The 20996-nt window shown below is 39.4% G+C and overlaps 3 protein-coding genes across 4 annotated transcripts in view; 2 read left to right on the top strand and 1 right to left on the bottom strand.

The window, feature by feature from the left end:
- Window positions 1–46: 46 nt before the first annotated feature.
- On the top strand, window positions 47–1815 carry wrm1 (wurmchen 1 transmembrane protein). The gene is made up of 3 exons (XM_074099843.1): window positions 47–186; window positions 391–608; window positions 1589–1815. Exons 2-3 carry the CDS (start codon window positions 407–409, stop codon window positions 1813–1815), a joined length of 429 nt encoding a protein of 142 aa, XP_073955944.1. The 5' UTR covers window positions 47–186; window positions 391–406.
- A 7-nt stretch (window positions 1816–1822) lies between these two features.
- On the top strand, window positions 1823–5061 carry wrm2 (wurmchen 2 transmembrane micropeptide). Its single transcript, XM_074099855.1, has one exon. The coding sequence runs from the start codon at window positions 1823–1825 to the stop codon at window positions 2012–2014; it is 192 nt and encodes a 63-aa protein (XP_073955956.1). The 3' UTR covers window positions 2015–5061.
- Window positions 5062–6039: 978 nt separating this feature from the next.
- Window positions 6040–20996, bottom strand: part of Fhos (Formin homology 2 domain containing) — a 99986-nt gene continuing 85029 nt past the window's right edge. For both annotated transcript variants that reach the window (XM_074099770.1, XM_074099762.1), the window contains 10 exons: window positions 19985–20505; window positions 19232–19438; window positions 18684–18806; window positions 18006–18263; window positions 17159–17376; window positions 15117–15309; window positions 14388–14524; window positions 14051–14166; window positions 11784–11836; window positions 6040–10955 (listed from right to left, as the gene is read on the bottom strand). In XM_074099770.1, the coding sequence (XP_073955871.1) occupies window positions 11811–11836; window positions 14051–14166; window positions 14388–14524; window positions 15117–15309; window positions 17159–17376; window positions 18006–18263; window positions 18684–18806; window positions 19232–19438; window positions 19985–20505 (1799 nt within the window). In that variant the 3' untranslated portion in view covers window positions 6040–10955; window positions 11784–11810. The remainder of the gene's footprint in view (window positions 10956–11783; window positions 11837–14050; window positions 14167–14387; window positions 14525–15116; window positions 15310–17158; window positions 17377–18005; window positions 18264–18683; window positions 18807–19231; window positions 19439–19984; window positions 20506–20996) is intronic.

Consider the following 20996-nt stretch of genomic DNA (forward strand, 5'->3'; position numbering starts at 1 on the left):
TTTGATTTGATTAATTTTGATTGTTCTCCATCTCTCTCATTCATAAATAGACGCAAACGCCGCTTCTAATGTAACGGTGAATAAGTATGCGATAAATACTTTTTTTGTATTTATTGCTGAAGTAATTTCTGTATCTTAGATTGATAAAGTTTTAACGAATTAAATAACGAAGACGTCAGTAACCTAGTGAGTATCTAACTAAATGTTTCACAGTTTGTTAGCATCACCACGCCCATGGACGGGGTGCGGCCTGGTTTTGTTCTGATGCGTGACCCAAAAGAACCCATTTTAAAACCCTATTGAAAGCAAAATGAAATATACGAACAAAAATTAGTTTAGTTTATGGGTGTAATATTCCTCATCCTTGACGTGATTTTGTTTCTTCAACAGGTTTGTTGTTAAGACAATGTCGGCATCTGATCTTCCGAATTACTTTCCAGGGAACGGAACTTACAAAGCTATAAACCCTTTAGTGTCGAGGGTGGGTGATTTTACGCCGTTCTATATAACTATTGCCATTTGCTCTATTATTCTGGGCTTGATAATCATTCTCAACGTGGTTTGCTGCTGCTCCCGATATTCCGACTACTGGCTGGATAGACATACAGGTCAGTAAAAAATAGAATATTTTTGTTTTTTTGTGTGCTATTGCTGTTTCTCCGCATTAAGGCAATTTGCGTGTCTCGTCTATACAGCCAGTGCTGCACAGGACCTTATTGAATGCCTATTCCAGTCTCAAAATGTTCTTGGTGCTTCTAGTAGTGTCATTCATTATACAAGCCTATCTAAATAAATGCCCTCCTTTTTCAATGGATGTTTAATCAAAATAAATTGAAATATTTAAATATATATTTTATTTATTTATTTATAGAACAGCCAGCTTGTGGGTAGGTACTTAACTTTAAAATACTTAAATTTTAAAATACTGCTGAGAACAGCTAGTCAGCTCAGCTGTGTGCTGTGCTGTATGTTGTAGTGTAGTCAATAAGAATTTACTTGTACTGACTTAACCCTTCATATGCTTAGGCAAGGTTTCATAACCAATTCAAGGGTATTATTTCTACTTTTATTTTTATTTGTAAAATAAGAATAACTTGAGACACCTGAGACTAAAATGCAGGCTTAACTTTACTTCCAATGTGCTGAAGTTTTCTGATTGAAATTCGGTTTTTGTTCTGCCTACCTTGGTTTTAGAGAAGCTTGATATTTCAGCCCCAGTGTCAGTTTCAGTATTTATTATTAGTCGTCTCATCTGCAACTGTGCCGAAATATAGAGCTTCTCTACAATCAAAACCTGAATTTAAATCATAAAATTAGTAATGCCTGCAATAGTCTAAAACATTGTATCCAGACATTTAGCGGCTGTTTCACCATCAATTGATTAGTGTTAACTGATGGTTAAATGTGATGCCGTCTCTATTTGTTTTGTTCAAATAGACGGAGACAGCATCACATTTAACTGTCAGTTAACACTAATCAATGGATGGTGAAACAGCCCCTTAATCAGTAAAATAAAAATTGCAATAGAGTTTCTAGGGATATTCCTATTAGTTCTTACCAGAGCCATTATCACTTTCTTAATTTCCAGGTAACCGCTGGATTGTGTCCATCTGGTCAGCCACACCCCACAAGCAGCCCCCATTGGACTTCACCGAGCTTGAAGCCAACTACAAGCAGGTACAATACGTGCAACCGTTCAGCACTGATTACCACGAAGAACACCACCCAGGAGACATCCCTGCATCCATTTCACGACAACCTTTAACATCATCCCAAGAGTATTTGGAATTGCACAAGCGAGAGAGTGACATTTAGTTTAAAGATGGCGTTTCTCATGTTGTATCCTGCGGTAGCAGTGCTGTCTCTCTTTGTTCTTATGGTTATCATCGTAATACTGAGGTTCGGTGCCCAGTGTTGCAAGCTGCGGCATCATGCATTGCCAGTTCAGCATGCTGTTGTGCAAGGATATTGGCGTGAGGATGAAGCATATGAACAGAAAGTGTCTTACGCGTGACGGACCTAGGAAATTAGATTTATTTTTGTACCCATCAATTTGAACTTGTAATATTTTGAATACTTGAATACTTTAAAGACTAATTTGGTGTATGCTGTAGATTAAGCTTTTCGTTAATTATGAATTATTCTGAAATTTTAGGTAGACATTTAAATGCTGTCTGGGTATATTAGCGTTCTGATCTATTATTAGTATCCTGTTGCATATACAATGTGTCTACCTTCTTGAAAAAGATGAATAGAATGTGTTGATTTCTCACAGGCACAAAGCCTCATACCAAACGCCACAGTATTAATAATTTACAATATCAGAAATTCTTCTGATTCAGAACATTTCTGAGAAGGAACTTTACTTGGGATTTCGGTCATTGTCTTTTTTAGAGAGTAGAGAGAGAGACTCACCACTAGAGACACATTGTATTGAAGAAAGGAACCATACCAGCATTAAGGACTTTATAGAAGTATACAGTGTGTTAGCAGTACAACACATTGCTGTAGCTTGTTTCTTCAATATCAAATGACAGGATATTAAAAAAATAGATGTTGAAACACTTGTGGATCTACCTATGTATGTGTTTAGTATAGTCAAGGTCATAAATATCTATAGAGCAATTGCATTCAATATACATGTTTAGTAGCATAAAGAAGTAGATATTTTTTAAGTTTTGGTAAATAACGCTCATAATATTTATGACTTATTTTAAAATGATCAACACTTAATATATATAATATATACATTCGCAATATGCGAATGATTCTGTCAATAAATTTTGTTGCAAACATGAATTCATATATTGCATAATATGTCACAAATTAGAGATGTGCCAACTCGAAAAAAAACATTCAAACATTCGACTTGAGTTAAAATTCGCGAAACTCGAAGGACAAAGCCACAGATAGACCACTCTGAGTCGCGGTAATTCTTTATGTTATTTTTACTTTCTCGACTGACGTGACCCAGTTCTCTTTTTCGCTCGTCCATTTGTTTATCCTATTTACCTTCAGCCTAAACTCGAGTTAAATTAAAACCAACTCGATTTAACTCGTGTGAAGCGTAATCGAATTAAATTAACTTGAGTTAGTGAATCGAGTTTGCTCATCATTATCTCAAATAAATGGATTAAAAGGCCATCACATTTTACATATCATACACATGCAGTGGAAGTGTTAACTGCCATTTAGTGCCTGAATACTTTAACCAGTACTCCGTCCACAAAGATCTGATAGCATAAGTTTTAATGTAGATACAGCTTGAACTTGATAAGTTTTTTTATCAGTAGAATAAGGATAAGATATTTTTATATTTGATTCATTCTATAGGCGTACGCTAGCTGGCGCGGGTGCACGGGCGCAACTGCAGACGCGTGTGCAAGTAAAATCGGTTAGCTCTGCTTATACTACTTTTCAATAGGTGTCCACCCTCTCCGTGCAAATCGCGTCCGCTAGCTGGCGCGGGTGCACGGGCGCAACTGCAGACGCGTGTGCAAGTAAAATCGGTTAGCTCTGCTTATACTACTTTTCAATAGGTGTCCACCCTCTCCGTGCAAATCGCGTCCGCTAGCCTAGGCCCTAGAGCCTTGAACCAACTACTGGCATATATGCATCGCCATTGAACCGATAGAGGAATAGAAATGTTTTTATTTCGACTCGCACATCTGTTTTCTTTGTGTGTTTTATAGATTTTACTAAATCACGTACACCAGCGAAAAGATAAACTTTTTGAATCACTTGGCAGTAACCCAATTTTTATCTCATATCATATCATATCTCATCTGGCTGTTTAACCAGATAGACACATCTTTCTATTCTTCTTATTAGTTCTTTTGGCGACGACGATTGATATGTATTATTATGTATGGATAAAGTGTAATTCTTGTAATAGGATTATGTAAAATTCATTTTTGTATGTTTAATTAAAAATTTAAAAGGTTTCTAACACTGAATGAAAGAAAGAGTGAAGAGGGCAATGAGCAGAATACATTTACTTTTGTGTATGCTTGTGTGCCTGCATACGCCATGCTGCATTGACTGGTTGATAACTTAGCCGAGGCCAAAGCAAAATACAACTTACTGCATCAAATACCGATGTTACAGATGTAGTAGATAATCCTTTACGTGACAATTCGGAATAAGACACTTTCCGAATGCTGCCGACGTGTCTATGAATTATTGTATTAAAAAGTGACATGTTTGTTTTAACCTTTTCGACGCCAACGAACTATATATACGCCCTTTACTTCAATGCAAAAGCAACCTTTGTTTAATTGTGTTAAGGTTCAATTTTAGGCATTGCAATATAGAAGCCTGGCGTATGGGTGATGTCTTTTGTATTCGACGTGGCGGCGAAAAGGTTAAATAAATAGGATACTTTATTATTAGTGACTAATGTCAAACCACGAGTTTGAAGTGTAACAGAGTAGGTATATCACTGAGATGTTATAATCCCCACGATCAAATTCTTATATAGAGAATGTAGTGTAAACAAAAATCTTAACTTAGGTGTTAACCACGCTATATCGATGCGCTGTGTTGATGAAGAGGCGGAATAAAGTAGCATAGAAAATACAATAGGAAAGGATTATTAACTACATCTGTAAGGACATAGAATTGGTTCCTCTGGCCGTCCCTTGCCCTATACTACGAAGTGCAATATTCGAACTTCGTATCTTGCCGTCCCGCTGAGCTGACGGTACGGTAATATTATTTAATACGAGAGTGAAAGGGACGGTACCATACGAACTTCGATTTTCGAATTTCGTAGTAGCTCCCCTTGGCCCCATCTCTCCTGTATGAGTTAAGTATGTATCAGACCTTCCATGCGTGCCGGGGAGTCCTATTGGTAGTACCTAAGCGGAAACCAAGAAGTGCCCAAAGTATTAGAAATTGTTATACTTCGTTTTTTTTCTTGGATGTAGCTTATTTTACGGTATTTGTGTTCAAGTGATTCAATCTTTATATTTTTATATGATTATTTTTAAATAATGCATTTACTTAATTTGTTTAAATATTGATTAAATATTTCCGTCCAATAAATTAGTTTTGAATTCACGTTGTGTTTTTTTGACGCTGCTGTTCTGTCCAATTTTTATCATTTGACAGATGATTAAAGTCCGACCAGAGGCCTTAGGGCTTACGCTAGCTGTCGCGGTTTGCACGGAGTGTATAGTGTGAGCAGCGCTAACTGCGCGCGTCGCGTGCATAGGATTGTACCTGCAGCCGCGCCCGCGACGTGCACCCGCGCCAGCAGGCCTACTACGAAACTCCAAGTTCGTACGGTCCCTCTCGCTCTCGTATTAAATAGTATAAGGGGCTGTTTCACCATCCATTGATTAGTGTTAACCGACGGTTAAATGTGATGCCGTCTCCGTCTATTCGAACAAAACAAATAGAGACGGCATCACACCTAACCGCCAGTTAACACTAATCAATGGATGGTGAAACAGCCCTTAAGTGTCAGAGGGACCGCACGACACGAACTTCGAGTTTCGAGTTTCGTAGTAGCGCTTGTGCTTAGTGTAGACCCTTCATGGTCTAATAACGCACTCGGAATCACGATTGTTTTCACTTCTTTCTTTTAGTTACATGAAGACGGACGAGGGAAGAAAGAGATGATGAATGCATCGGGGGTTTCTTAACTTTTTTAAGTTGGTTATACTTGGTTTGGATAAGTATTTAACTAAATGTAAACAAACTTCAGCGCCCGATTTTGTACATACCCATAACACAAGCTTTGCCAAGCTTACTTTGGGACTAGGTCAATTGGTGTGAATTGTCCCGTGATATTTATTTATGTATTATTCAAGGACTTTAAATATTTTACTTATCTAATTATCTATCATTGTAATACAAAGTAGACTAGTGTATTTCAATACAGAAATGTAAATATTTAGATAGTTTAATGGGGAAATTTCAAGATTGAAGACACTATTTGACGTTGTTTTGTTTACATTTAGTTAAATACCTATCCAAACCAAGTATAGTTAATTGTAAGTGTCTCAGAAGAAAGGGACAATAAAACACAATTGTACCACATTTTGTTTATTCTTAAATAAAATCAGAACCATAACTAGTCACCCATTCAGTCCAAAATTCGCTATTTACAACCTTGAAGATTCCAAATAATTATTTTTTTGAGTAACTAATTCTTGGAGTACCCAATTACAGCGATTTTTGGCGGTTAAATAACTAAAAACATGTTAGAAAAGTTACCGGCATAGCCCGAAGAATTGCGAAACTGAAGTGGCAGTGGGCGGGGCACATTGCTCGCAGGATTGATGGCCGATGGGGTCAGAAGGTTCTCGAATGGCGTCCGCGGACCGGGAGACGAGCTGTCGGTAGGCCTCCAACAAGATGGAGCGATGACCTGGTTAACCCATTCAGTGCCGTTGACGCTCATCGCCGTCTTGGTGGACCCTCATGTGATACCGCTGACGCCGATGGGCGTCTGTTCTGCAGAAGCGACGGCATCGCGGCAAAGTACTTACGTAATCTGGCGCTCGGAAATGAATGGGTTAAGATCGCGGGACCGCGTTGGATGCGGAAAGCACAAGACCGGTCTGAGCGGAGACCCTTGGGGGAGGCCTATTGTACAGCAGTGAACGTCTTTCGGCTGACATGATGATTATGATGTTAGAAAAGTATTTCCCTATGTAAGTGATAGGCACTGGCAGAAATACACGGGAAAACCGGAGCGAAACTAGAAACTCCACGGAAATATCTGTGCACCTGACTTTTGACGTTTAACTATAGTAGCTTTAACAATGAGTGTCCAGTGTAAGCGCTGCTATTCAGAGGGGACGCTAGTTGTAGCCGACGTGGGCTTCAGCCTACGGCCTCGTGATCTGACGGGCCTCGTACACCGGAAAGTTTCTCGCTTTTTTGCTCCATCAAAATTCCGTCATCTAAAGTGTGATGTGCCTCACAAAATTTATCTTGCCCACGACAAGGTCATGCGCCGCCACTGCTGCGGGGCTACTACGAAATTCGTAAATTGAAGTTCGCGTCGTTCCGTCCCTCTTACACTTATACTATTTAATGAGAGTGAGAGGGACGGTACGAGAAGTAGTAGGTCCTCTGTTATTTGTACTGACTACGTAAATAAAGAGATACGATTAAGTACTTGTGGGCACCAAAAGGCAAGGAGCACCCTTAACGAAGGATTTTCGTGTAAATAAGTATTTGGAGCCATTGGCTCTGTGCGAATCTACTAGAGAAGAACGGTATTGGAGAATCGAATGTTGCAAGCGAGGTGCAAAGGATATCTGACGATATTTATGTAGTACAAACAGTGAAACTGCATTGTATGTCGGGTAGATTTTGTAGCATTTCCTTGGTTTTGTGACTCGAAATTCGTCCGTCCCATCGTCATTCGCGATAAGGTATAAACGTGCACCTACTACGTGCATACCTAATCATGGGTCTAGTCTCAAGGGATGTTTTGATACGAAGGTAATTATTTAATTAAATATTATTCATACGTAAATAAGTCACTGATATACACCTGGGTTAATATCAAGGTACAAAAACAAATTAAATTACATTCGAAATTACATATTTACACCTGTATATTTACATTATGATAGAGTTTAATACATTAATTTCTAATACACATAAATATCGAAATGCCCTGTGTCCCAGTGAGACCCGTAGCATTTACGCAAGTGAAGTCCAACCGTGTAGGCATCTAGTGTCGGCACCAATCATGGACATGTTAAGCACAGTGGAACCTAGTAATGGAAAACAAGGACTCAATGCCATATAGCTCACCACTCACCATACATGAACTTTACTAGTTATCATCATCAGTTATCTGCAAGACTGGTGCCATCACCCTATCTGTTAACCAACAATAAATGGTAATTAGGTAAACGTCCAAAAAATCCAAATCAACTATGGCCAAAGTATTTAGTTAGAATAGAAACATCACTACAACACTACATATATGGTATATATGGTCCTTGCTACTACGTAGAGAATTTTCGTCTAAAACACATCAGGTGACGATTTTTTACTACCCTCCGTAGGACACATTTGTAGCCTCTCGCCACGATAATGCGTCCGAGTTGAGAAACTTGAAGGCACCATGCAGGATATCCGAGTTCTCTATATTTGCACACTAGATGGCGCTAGGGGTTTGGAACTTTGGAGATACCACAAATTATGATAAAATGACTACCATAGTCTGACTTCTAGCAAAAATGCCAGGAGAAGGGACTTGCATTCTTGCTTATAAGTTGTAAGTTATGATAATATATACCATTAAAATACTCGTAGGAATTGGCTAGGATTTGATGCACACGTTAATACCTAGTCCAACGAAGGTTCAAAGATATAAAATAGTAGCGTAAGTTTTCGCGCAAAAACGTACCGAACTTATTCGAATTCCAATAAATAAGTAACCTACTATAGCGCTATATCATAGACTGGACACATAAAGGTGCATAAAGTAGGTAAAACGCGTTAGGGGTTGATCTTATAGTAATCCAGCACGTTCGATACGTTTTTTGCGTCTAAAAACGTTTACTTCTGGTTCTGCTAATACTTCTTCATATAGCCAACACGTAAAACTTTTATTACACATTTTATGTAATAACAAAAAAAAGTTTTCAGTACCGACTTTGCCACTGTCACTAAAACACCCAGTATTCTGTTTACTGTGACAAAGTACTAAAGGGTTAACTTACTTTTAAACATCATTGTACCTATAAGTAGGTAAGTGCAGTCAAAGACACGCGTAACTTACAAAAACGGAACTGTAAAACGTAAAACACAATCACACTGAAGGCGGGCACGACGCGGGTCGTGCGCGGGCGCCCTGGGGGGATACCCCGAAAATCGAAATTCGTATTCGTCCCGCTCACTCTCGTATTGAATAATATAAGCGTCAGCGGGACGGCAAGATACGAAGTTCGATTTCCGAATTTTAGAATAGCCCCGCTGGTGTGATGTTCATATAAAGCCACGTTAACAGGCCCGTTGCACTCCTAAACCGACCCGCTCCCGACCCGCTACCGTCCTGGTGTTTTGCAAAATTGTCTTCAGCAGGGCTACTACGAAACTCGAAGTTCGTTTCGTGCGGTCCCTCTGACATTTATACTATTTAATACGAGAGCGAGAGGGACGGTACGATACGAACTTCGAGTTTCGAGTTTCGTAGTAGCCCTGCAGTCTATAAATCTATCAATCTCGTTCCAAAGTCAGTTAAGCATGTTTTCGACTGTGTTGTCACGTCTAAAAATATGTATAATATCAACAAAGTTTCACAAATAATTAATTATTTAACCTACACCTAGACAAATTCGTATACAATGGCGCACTCGGTAGAAGCTTGTTGCAGAAAGTAAACATTTGCCACTTATAAAAAAAACTTGTTAAAGGCAGCAGAGCTCCCATGTGACAGGGTTCTACTGAGTATCACATACGAACTTTTCAGGGCATACTAAGTGTACCTAGTAGGTATTAGGTAGGTAGGTAGGTATACATAATCCTCGTGAGCCCTCGCATACTTTACAAAGAACAAATTAACACTAAAAATAACGACCGAATGTACTTTTTAAAGCACAATTTGTTCATTGTTTAAAGAATTTTAAGAACGTTGAAGTAAAATCCAAAATAAAGCTACGTCTAGGTCTTAAGTACCTACTTACATCTGTTAGAAAGAGTTAGGACTTGGGAGGGTATATTTGGGAAATCTTGTTGATGTACGTAGGGTGCATAATTTCTGTAAGTAACTAGTATTTATAAGTCTTATGTTTTATGTTTTTGCCAAATAAATGAATACTGAATACTGAAAAAAAATTTTGGACGTGCATGGCCAGTGAACAGACGGCATTAATATTTACATATTAGATACTTAATTAACTCTTTGATTTTTTTATTATACCAAAAATATTATCAATTAGGGACAGCAAAATACATAAAAACGAAAGCTAAAGAAATGCAGGAATAAAACTGAATCGTTGACAGCATGGCGAAATCGCAAAAAAAGGTTTATTTTCTTCGAATAGTTAGGACTAAAGCAATTTCCAATTAGTAATAGTTTGCTAGACAGTACTAATCATTATTTTTGTTGTAAACAGCTTAGATAATTGCCAATAATTATTTTTATTAACAATACAATCGGGCATATATACAGTTATTTCTTTGTAAGGATAATCTCACTAATGTGCCTATCAAAGGCTTGCATTTAAAAACATGAATTTGTGATGTTTATCATAGGTGTAAAGAAATGTTTACAACTGGTACTGGTACGTAATATCAATTAACCAGTTGGTACCAACCATTTTTACCCTACTACGGCAAAGCCAAAAGGGTAATGATTTTTGCAGTCCATGTAAGTTTGTATTTATTTGTCATCTAGATATAGGTAGGTACCTCTTTCAAAAGAACAAATGAAAGTCCAGTGATCACATTACCCTCGCTAATTCGGGAAAGTAGTACATTACTGTAGAGGCCGGTAACCCCACGTTCCGGCCGAGGCTTGTATGATGTATAGTGCTTTTCACAAACATGACATGAAATATAATTCAAAAACAAGAAATCAAGCAAGGCGGGACGCTAGTCTGGTCGCAGAAAAAGTTTATAGTTTTTCTCAAACATGATAATGAAATATTGACGTTGTGTTACAAATAATAGGCCGGGAAGTATCGCGCCGCAGGCGCCTCCCTAACGCCCACTTCCCGGCCTCTACAGTAATATACTATTAAGAAAAACCTCAGCTTGGTAATTATTGATTACATCATCGATACTGAGCAAACAAAAAAAAACTTAGACTTTATTTCCCTTTGAGCCATTAAGATGAAAATAAATATAAAAGCCAGTAAAATGCCGGGAAACGTAAAACTATAGAGTCGAAATGAGATTCAAGGTTTCTTTGTAACTAATAAATACAAATAATTATTATTTATAATGTCCAATCGCTTCTCCTTTTCGTAAAGCTCCACCTGTAAAAAATGATGTGTTTTAGAGATAAATAATACATAATTAGTAAAATGTCTCATAGAAGTACCCACACACGACACGTCTCAAGTCTATTTGGCGCTACCTATACCGTGACTGACAACTTTGACATTAGTGTAATGTTTATGATTGGTAAATAATATAGTTATTTTTGTCACAAGGGAGCAAAATGATGTATTTACGGCGAGGGCGGTACATTGAATCCAAAATGTAGCGAAGGATTCTACAATGGATTCTATTGTAGAATCCTAAGGGTAATGAGGGATTCAAGTCTTAACGCCCAAGATGAAAATAATTTTGCTCCCGGGTGACTCATACAACTTTTCACACCGAATATGACAAAAATTGAAATAAAACAAATCTAAATATAATTAAACAGCAACCAGCATAGAAAACGGCGTGGTTCTACAATTATCAACTTCAAAATATGTATTGTATTTGCAAAAAACACTTAGAAGGGCCAATCAACTTTTTTACCGACACTAACCTGTCCGCGACATTATTCAAACAATTGCAGATTTTTGTAAGTACATGTTTTTTCTGTAATTTAATAGATGGTTCACATGAATACATGCCGTCCTACGTAAGTTCAACCTATTAAACCGTGAAATATCTTGTTGGAAGTACGATTGTTTGGTAACGCCAGATACAATTTTGGTAACGCAGGAGACGCCCAAAGTGTCGGTAAAATAGTTGATTGGCCCAGAAAAGCCCGTCTAGGCCTTCCTCGGTCCGGATGCTGACCGTGGTCCGCTTATTGCCGACCCTTCTCGTATTGCTAGATGTAAGTATATAGAAAATAAGGTACCTACCTTGGACTGCTCGTTTCCAAGCTTAGACTAGTGCCCGTCGAGCGTTCTGTTCACTGAGGACAGAAAAAGAGTTTAAAAAAAACATGTACCTTTACTTTTTTTAAATTTTTGAAATAATATGGTTTTTCCTACTCAGAAACAATCGATTCCCATAATTTAAAAAAGTCCCAAAAATAATGTTAATTTTGCTTCATTTTTTTTCAGTATGGGGGTGACAAAACTGACTCGTAAAATTTTGTAAGTATGAAAAAATGGGGACATTTTTTTAAACGATCAGAAAAAAACCATTATTTATTCCAAAATTAAAAACAAGAAAGGGTACACTTTTTAAAAAAAACGCCCTATTACAGATTTAACTATGGTAACATCACACCAGTCAGTAAACCTGTAAGGGCCCACACTTTAGCGCGGGTGCACTTCGCAGGCATACAATATTAAGGGGTGGAAGAGATGAACGGCACAATCGAAAAGGTTGTTGACTGACACTACTGTCGACAGGGCCGGAAAGGTCTGGGAAATAAAAAACCGGAAAAGTTGCTAATCCGTCAAAATATGGAAATTTTTTACTGTTGGCCTTGTAGGGTTGTAGCCAAGGATATACCCTCCGCTAAATCCGGCCCCGGAAAAAACGTGTGTCCAATAGTTTTATATTATAATCTAGCTGACGGACTACTTAATTTTTTTAAGAATTTACCCTGTTATAGTTATATCGATGTGGCGATTTTTCTCATCTTACGTAATCATAATCACTATAAAATGTTTCCAGATAGAGCTAAAGACGACATTCGCTTATGCCATCATTCGCAAAAGCATTGCATAGCAGATTTTTTATGTGGAAGGCAGTCCATTCTGCATACATCTATGCCCCCCACTTGCGTCAAATATACCCCAATGGCAGCTAGCCAGGCCATTCCTTCCCACTGGGCATTCTAGCTAGATACTAAGACTCCGAAAACAATGGGGCTCACTTAAAAATACTTTCGGACTAATCGGATGGATTGTTGCTTTACAGCAACAGATGCCTTTTGCAGCCTCATGCCGGAGGGAGGACCAGCTGCCAGAGGGGCTACTCAGCAACGGCCTATTATAGTTAATTCCAAGTGTGAGCATTATGGGTAGAACAGCAGCGGGTCATTGTCCGAAAGAGCCTAGGGCCCCCAATAGGTTAAAGACGGCGTTAGAGCTGAGGCCTTATTGTCTAACGCACCTTGGAATCACAATCGTTTTTGATCACTTTTTTCTGTCTTACGGTATAAGATGAGGGTAGAAAGAGACGGTGAATGCGCTCGCGAACTTCAGCACGTTAGACAATACTACCATAGGTTTACTGCAGTGGCTATTATGAATGCCATGTTAAGCCGGGTTTAGACTTGCCAGAAAAATCCGTGCAAGTTGCATTACACTGTGGAGCTCGATTGACCACTACAAACTCGTTGGCTTTACGCCCTCGCAATGTAATGCAACTGGCACGATTTTTCTTACAAGTCTAAACTCAGCTTTACAATCGTCTCGTGGTCTGGTCACGCCATTTGAACGAACGAGGGTTGCTGCGAATGAGGTCAAGCCCAATTTACACCACGAGCGGAGCGGACTCATTAATGACTTAGTTTAGGAATCCTGCCTTCTGGCAAAATTATTGTTGGCCAGATGTTTCATTTCCCAACTCTCAATTTTCTCCGAAACCAAAAATTTATTATGCTTTTATAGAATACAGTAGGTTAGGTTAGGATTGTTTTATGACTAGGGCTCGGATACGGATACGAGTAAAGTGTTAATGTTAATATCGACTCCATAGTTTTTTTTTCATCTGCCGTTGGCACCATCACGGTGCTATGAAAAATCCAACCCCTTTTTATGAAAGTTCCGAAAAAAAAATAGTTTCAGAGAAAATCCTGAGTTGGGACATGAAACAGTTTGGCAAATTAAACATTTGGGAATCGTAAGTTGGGAAAAGGCCACGAACCCTTAGTTTAACTTGCCTAAATCGGCCAACTTCATAGCTCCTGTGTAAGTACTCTCATGCAGCCGATTGTTGTACGGTAAACTAAGTTATTAATTAGTCCGCTCGACTCGCGATGGGAACCGGTCTTTGAGTGGACGCAGGGCCATCTTTCACCTATTGAGACCCTGGGCACATTAGGATAATGGGGCCCCTATGAGCATAATAATAAAGCACTATTTAGCTATCGGTTTTCGTTTGGTAATTGAGTAGGGTCTAGGGGGCCCAGTGTGCCCAGTGGAGAAAAGGGGCCTGAGTGGATGCTTACAGCTCTTTTTGTCGGAAAGCCGGTTCTTCCGCCGCTCGCGGGCGACCGGCCGCCGCTTGGACGTCGCGGAGCGCACGAGACTCTCTATGATCTCGTCATCCGCTGAAATGTCCCCGCTGGAACAAATAACTGATGTGAAGTAAGCTTTGCAGTTAAAGTTGGTGTGAGGCGATAAAACTAAAATGTAAAGCATTTTTAAGAGTTTATTGCGTGCGCGATCTATGAACTGTAGGGAACCGGTGCATGCAAGTGGCGAGTTGTCGTTCATTGTGGCATTCTAAGGGGCGTTTGTTGTGATGTTGATGATGATAACGTGATGTTATTGAAAAACGCTCACTTGACCAATGGGCGCCGTGGGGTGACCATCTTGCGTCGGCTTTCGGTGAGACTGTCCGTGTCGGGATCCGTCTTTAGTAATTCCTTGAGCGCGCTATCGGCTGTGTGGTCACCGTTCTTTGCGGTGTAGTTCGCCACCTAGGAAAGGACAATGAATAAGTATGGTTCAGGATATTAGTAGAAACAGTCAGAAACTGAATCACGTAACAGAGTGGAACATTTTCATAACCAATTTCGCTTTATTTGGCAGATGTATGGGATGTCAACGACATTAGTAGTACAAAGGCTCCATCCTGGTACGTGATTCAGTTCCCTTGTATGTACATTTACCTAACCTAACCAACTTACAATTAGAAAAGTTGAAAACCCCCTTTATTGTCATTTCAAAGTTTAATATCTCAAAAACGGATGAATAATTTTTTATCAAACATAGCTAAGAACAACTGTAAGGAAACTAACTTTCACGTAAAAATCACATCGAAATCGGTCAATCCGTTTGAGAGCTACGATGACAAAGACAGACCGATAGGCAGATAGACATTGGCATCAACTTGTAACATCCCTCGTTTTACGTCACGGGGATAAACACAAAAATAATTCTAAATCTCACTAACGCCATCTAGTTTCGCCTGTCTTTTAGCCTTCATTGACAAAAGAAAAATACACGTCCAATATCTTCTGATAAACTGACGCACTAATTGGTTTTTTGGACACTAGCTCATATACATACATCAATAATCATCTTCCCTCTGGTCTTGTTCCTCTCCCTGTGGTTAGCTTTCTTCTCCAACTGCTGCAGAACTCTCTCCCGAGAGGTCCTGTACTCCAGGGCGAACTCCGCGATCACCTTCAAGAAATCCGAAGGCTTGGTCTTGGAGATGTCTGAAGGTGGGACGCCGAGGAAAAGGAGGAACTTGGAATACCTGAAACAAGCGAACAACTCTGTCCAGAAGAATGTATATTCTCCGCAAGACTCAGAAGAATTGATCTATCATATATGTAGGCAATAAGGCCATCACCCTTGAATGAATTACCATAGGATGTTACAACTCAGTGACATCCCAGTTACTTGCACCAATATCTGCCACAGTGGAGCTTGCAGAAATATCTGACACGTCCTACCGACCCTAGAAATAGAGTCGCATCAGATAATTATGCACGCTTTGTCGTGTCAGATAATAAAACAATTACTTTGCTCAGCTTGTGTCAGATACCGGTGCTGGTGACTGTACGCATCAGGGCCGGCCCGTGACAGACCAAGCACGGTATGTAGCCTGCTGATTCAGATATGCGATGTTGCCAAACCGGCGCTTACAAAACGATCACATTTTATACACCATCGTGCGATACGGATTCAGCTGCTAGTGGACTTCAGATTGAGGTTTTTTTATATATATAAACCTATAATCACTCTTCTAGACTATAATCAGGTGGGTTTATAAAGGTAGATCCACTGCACCATCTCCCCACCCATCCCATCCACATCCCATGCCATGCCCATCTTTAGTAAAGCAACACATCGGCTAACATCAGCATCATCAGCATGATCAGCATGATCGGTTAGCATCGGTCTTTCCATTAGATTTGGCTGCAGAGCATACTAGATAACAGGTTTGGGTGAATCATCAGACGTTCCTGTAGTTCGCCAAGTACCGTTTTACTTTACCCAAGATGGTTGGGCTTGGGGTTTCCAGATATTTATGGATTTCTGAATTGTGAGCGCTGATGAAAGTACCCTTAGAACTTTGTTTGAGCTCTCTGTGTCTACATGTAGGGTAAGGGTACATATTTGACCAGCAGAGTGAATGCATTGACTTGTTTGAAGCTTATTGAATGATAAACGGTGCGTCAGTCCGTTTGGTATGGGTCTCGATGGTGTATAAATTTATGTGAACCTACACATTTACATTACATTATACATTTAACATATTACATTTAAGAGACCGTACAGCACAAAACGTTCTAGTTCAAATACGATCATTATATTTATTAGACACGAATGTGTAGAGAAGAATAATGCTATATCTTTGTCTCTTATACCAAAGTACCTTTACCAAAACACTTCTAGTCGCAAGCAGTCTTAATAAAACAGAGGACAGATTGATACATAAAATGTTGTACATCTTTTTTAGGAGTTATTACGGTAAATAAAAATACAAAGAACAGTCGCGCCGCGCACACAATATAGGTAGTAAAACAGTCGCTTAGCGTTTCGCTTACATAGAAAACTACCACAAATCAATTACCACTGCTACGCCGATAAGAAAAACTTGTGGTCTTACCATAAAAACCTTAAACATGCCTGAAACATACCTAAAATTACAGTTTTTTATGAAATAACATACGAGTATTGTGTTTAACAAAGCAACGGTTGTCGAAGTTTTTGTAGCAACACAATTAGAAGTGAAACTCATGTCAACTGAGACGTAGGCCGAATTCGTATGGGAGCTTATAAAGGTCGTGTTGAGACCCAATATTGGTGCTGATTTATGTTAAAATCAATTAAACTGTCCACAACACACGTTACTGTCGGCGTCAAAAATCCCACAGTGCTCGATAAAAAGCTCTACCATTATGATTAAATACATGATAATCAATTAGTATAATTTGAACGGTTTTTAGCCTCTCATACGCATTACTGTCATTAGGAAACTGTTTCCCTTATCCCCTCTGACGTTCAGGTTCAATGTGCCCTTGTAATTGTAACAGCAGTTAGTTTCACATCTATTATTACTCTTTTGCTTTGGACTTTGCGTTGGTTTCGCTTATTACCTGCTCATCACTCGTTTTTTAATAATGCTGAGCAGTATTATCCTCTCCGCGGCATCTGTGAGGAACTCGTTTATCTTGGTCTTGAATATCTGCGAGCTGTCGTGTTTGGCGACCCTCTTCATGTGATCCCAGGAAGCCTTGCAGTCTGATTCTAGCCTTGATAAGTTTGTTTCTAGTACGTCGAAGTCCACCTTAGAAGCTCGAATGACTGGGCCCACCTACAAAAACAAATGAAGTAGGTGAGGCTGGTTTTCCATTGTTGTGTTGGGAAGCTGAGGGGTCAGTGAAGCAACTGACCTATGATATATGATATATTGTATGAATAGGATGGCAAGCGAGCCAAGTCATATGGTGATAAGTAAGTTCTGTTACTCGTGGACACTTGCAATATCAAAGGACTGTAGATGCATTGACCAGAGAGCCAGGGCAGATTTACGAGGAGTGGGCACAGGCACATGTGTCTTCCCTCAGACGGTTGTGGAGTTTACTTGCTTACATATATACATGTTGCCAATTTCCTGTGGTCGTAACGTAAAAAGGACCTCAAATTTGTTGAGTGCAATCTGTACTTCATACATCGCAGTGAATTGTTGTCTGCGATGTATGAAGTACAGATTGCAATCATACCGACGCTTGGCATAACTATACTTGCAAATGGATATGTGTGTCACGTTTATTTGTGCGTGTCACGAAAGCGTCCTCAGTAGCCATCGGTATTGTCAGTCACGCACACTTAATACATCTTGTAAACAAGTTTTACTCTTACTACTGCACGTCGATTATTTGCTATGACCCCTCACACACCTTCGCCAGTGAACGGATCTATACCTATACTAAACAAACTCACCTCACTAAAGAAGTCTGTGCTCTCAGGAAACTTCTCAATGATCATCTCGCAGATATGGTACAGCAGCGGATGTTTATGCACCGTGTCCTTAACCTCCATGACCTTGGATAGGTATTCCAGACGGAAACCCTTGACCTGGCTGCCGTTGAGGAAACACCCCACAGACCGGAGTGTCGCCAGTATCACCCTGAAGGTGTTGTTGATTTTGAGGAGCTCGATCCCTTGCTTTAGGTCCATTAAGGGTTCTGCTACTTCTTTCTGTAACGTACAATTTTGGAGGTGTAGTGAGGGTGATAAGATGAAGTTAAATAAGAGTTTCTTCGTATAAATAAATGGATTATTGACAATGTTGTATCTGCTTCATATTACAAGCTTTTCACTATGAATTAGTTGTTCCAGAGATTACCTCCGACATACAAACAAACAAATACAAAAATAGAACAAATAAAAAAAAAATGACACTTCATTATATGTATAAGTGTGTTCTAGTGTAGTGTAGACTGATGTTACTTCGTACGTTTGTCGAGATTAAGTAGAAATTTGGAACGAGTAGGCATTTGATGTCAACAAAATAAATAAACGTTTTTTTTTTGAAAACGTGATAAATTACAGTGCTTACAGTGGCAGACTCTATACAGCGAAGTCTTCCAATTTCTTTAGGACAGGTAGTAAACTTACCTCTAGGTTATCGAAATCCAGTTTGAAGACCCAAAGCTTGAGTCGAGACGACAGCTCATTGATAGAAGCCAGGGTGAGAAGGAATTGCTCAGCACTACCCAAAGGCAAATCAGGGTTGGCATACTGGAACAGAAGTTATACACAAGGATTGGTCATCATTTTTGGAATGACTTAGATTTCTTCTGATACCCACCCACTATTTTGGATACATATACCTACTTAAGTGTGGTTATCCAGAGGACCTATTGATGTGAACTGTTACTAGGGCTTTCAATCAAATAAGAGAGCCTGGGCTGTAGTTTCTATGCAAGCCCAGTGTAGATTGGGAGGTTTGTATACACCATTGAACTTCACTGGTGTGTGTAGGTCTCCTCAGGATCTTTTCCTTGTCCGAACTAGCATCGGTATCGACAAAATATCCTTAATTTGTTTACAAACATTACGAAGTCATTTCAAGGCGGCTTAAAACCTGCCCTCAGCGAGGTCAAGGTTCTCCCAAACGATTATTCTGAATCCGGCTCTGCTTAAATAGACACCAATTAACTTACTTGCGCCTCCTGAATTTTGACTTTCTCTTCTTCAGTTGGCAGCATTGTTAGAAGTTTCTCAATGCCCTCTCTGCCTATAACTGTGGCGTCCATTTTCATAATAGCTGCTTTTATAGTCTGTGGCGTCGGCAACTTCTTCATCGCGATGTTGATCGCATTCGACCGTTTGGTATCTAGTATCAAGTTTCTCTTTGGTTCCATAAGCTTCTGGAAGAAATACGTTTTTAAAACTTTTTGCTACGTTAATACCTTTACAAGTCAATCGTGTGCTTGCGTTCACTAGCACGCTAGTCAAAAAGATCGTCAAAAGTTTTGTTTAGATTAATTGTAATCGAATTATTTTAAAAGCATAAAATCATTCCTTTAAAGAAAAGAACAAACAAATAATACACACCTCCTGTAGACACCAATCCGAAACGACGACGAAACATGAAACAAAAAAATACCTAGAAGTTAATATTTGTCAAAACGTTGTACTTAATGAATAGAACTATTATGATAAACAATGACAGCAGACGATAAGTTATAAGTAGAGTAAACAATTGGCAAAATTGATGTGTCACGTTCTGCCAATTTTAACTAAAGCAGCTTGAGCTCAATACAAGGTACACCGGTACAGCTCACATGTATCTAACGTCAAAAATAGTAATGTAACTTATATACTAGTTTATGCACATTAGTTTGCCATATAATTAGTATTTGGTTAAAGTATTTGCTTTGGGTTTATATTTACCATCTATCAACAATACTGACCTTAATTATCAAATCATTAGTCCTAGACTCAAACAGGTGTTCCAGCATAGCCGTGTCCAGTTTAACGTCGGGCAGATCATCCCAAATGAAACCTCCAATTTTAGTTTTCATCCTGGGCGCTGGGTTCTCCTGCACCTCTCTCCAGAACAGCTTGACAGTCTTCTTGTTTTTCTTTATAGTTGAACTATCGGAGTCATTGGATATTTCGGAGAGTGAGGGTTTAGGGGGTGGAGCCGGGACATTCTTAGGGAATAGAGCTAGAGAGCCAGGTGGAGGCGGGGGGACCCCGGCTAAGGGGAACATTCCAGGCGGGGGAGGGGGTGGAACGCCAGCGGCGTTTATGGCTGGTGACGACATCTCGTCGTCTGTGTCGTTGCGAAGATCAGAAAAGTCCAAGTCGCAGAGATGGAACTCCCGGTTGAGGCAACCCTTTTTGAGTTCCTCCCAGTGCAGGTCGTTCTCGGATATTTTGATTTCGTGCAGCTTCGGGGTCTTTTCTATTGTGGGACTCTTTATGACTTCTGCGAAAAGATTTTACTGTGATTATCAACACCGAGAAGTTTTTTTTTAATACCAAATAGTCCATTCGATACCAATAAATTGACATGACTGACTGACTTTTTATGTGCTGTCAAAACGTGATTCCTTCTAAGATTTTGGATGATAATACTGAACGGTGAACTTACTACCTAATACAATTATTTATTTATTTCAAAGCTTTTAAAATGTTTACCAGTTAACTGAAAATTAATCTGGTTTTTCGAGATAAAACAAAATATTTTTCAAAGCTGTGTCCTGGAATTATTGGTTAGTAATGGCAAAGGACGTGGCTAATGTATGTACCATCCGTAATTAGCAATAAAATATAAGACCTGATAATTCATATATCTCATGGCCCATGCGGCTTTATGCTTTGAATTATCTGGTTATTCCGGGTTGACAACTAAGGGATCGTATACCAACCGCACCCATATCATCTGTAGATGATGTATATCCTATCACTAAAACTCAC

Source organism: Choristoneura fumiferana, chromosome Z (assembly GCF_025370935.1).
Source record: "Choristoneura fumiferana chromosome Z, NRCan_CFum_1, whole genome shotgun sequence".
Classification (NCBI taxonomy): domain Eukaryota; kingdom Metazoa; phylum Arthropoda; class Insecta; order Lepidoptera; family Tortricidae; genus Choristoneura; species Choristoneura fumiferana.

Bases quoted from the DNA above. Each gene is read 5' to 3' on its own strand.
- wrm2 (XM_074099855.1), top strand. From the start codon at position 1,823: ATGGCGTTTCTCATGTTGTATCCTGCGGTAGCAGTGCTGTCTCTCTTT.
- wrm1 (XM_074099843.1), top strand. From the start codon at position 407: ATGTCGGCATCTGATCTTCCGAATTACTTTCCAGGGAACGGAACTTAC. The intron at 609-1,588 runs GTCAGTAAAAAA...CTTAATTTCCAG, and splicing joins CTGGCTGGATAGACATACAG to GTAACCGCTGGATTGTGTCC.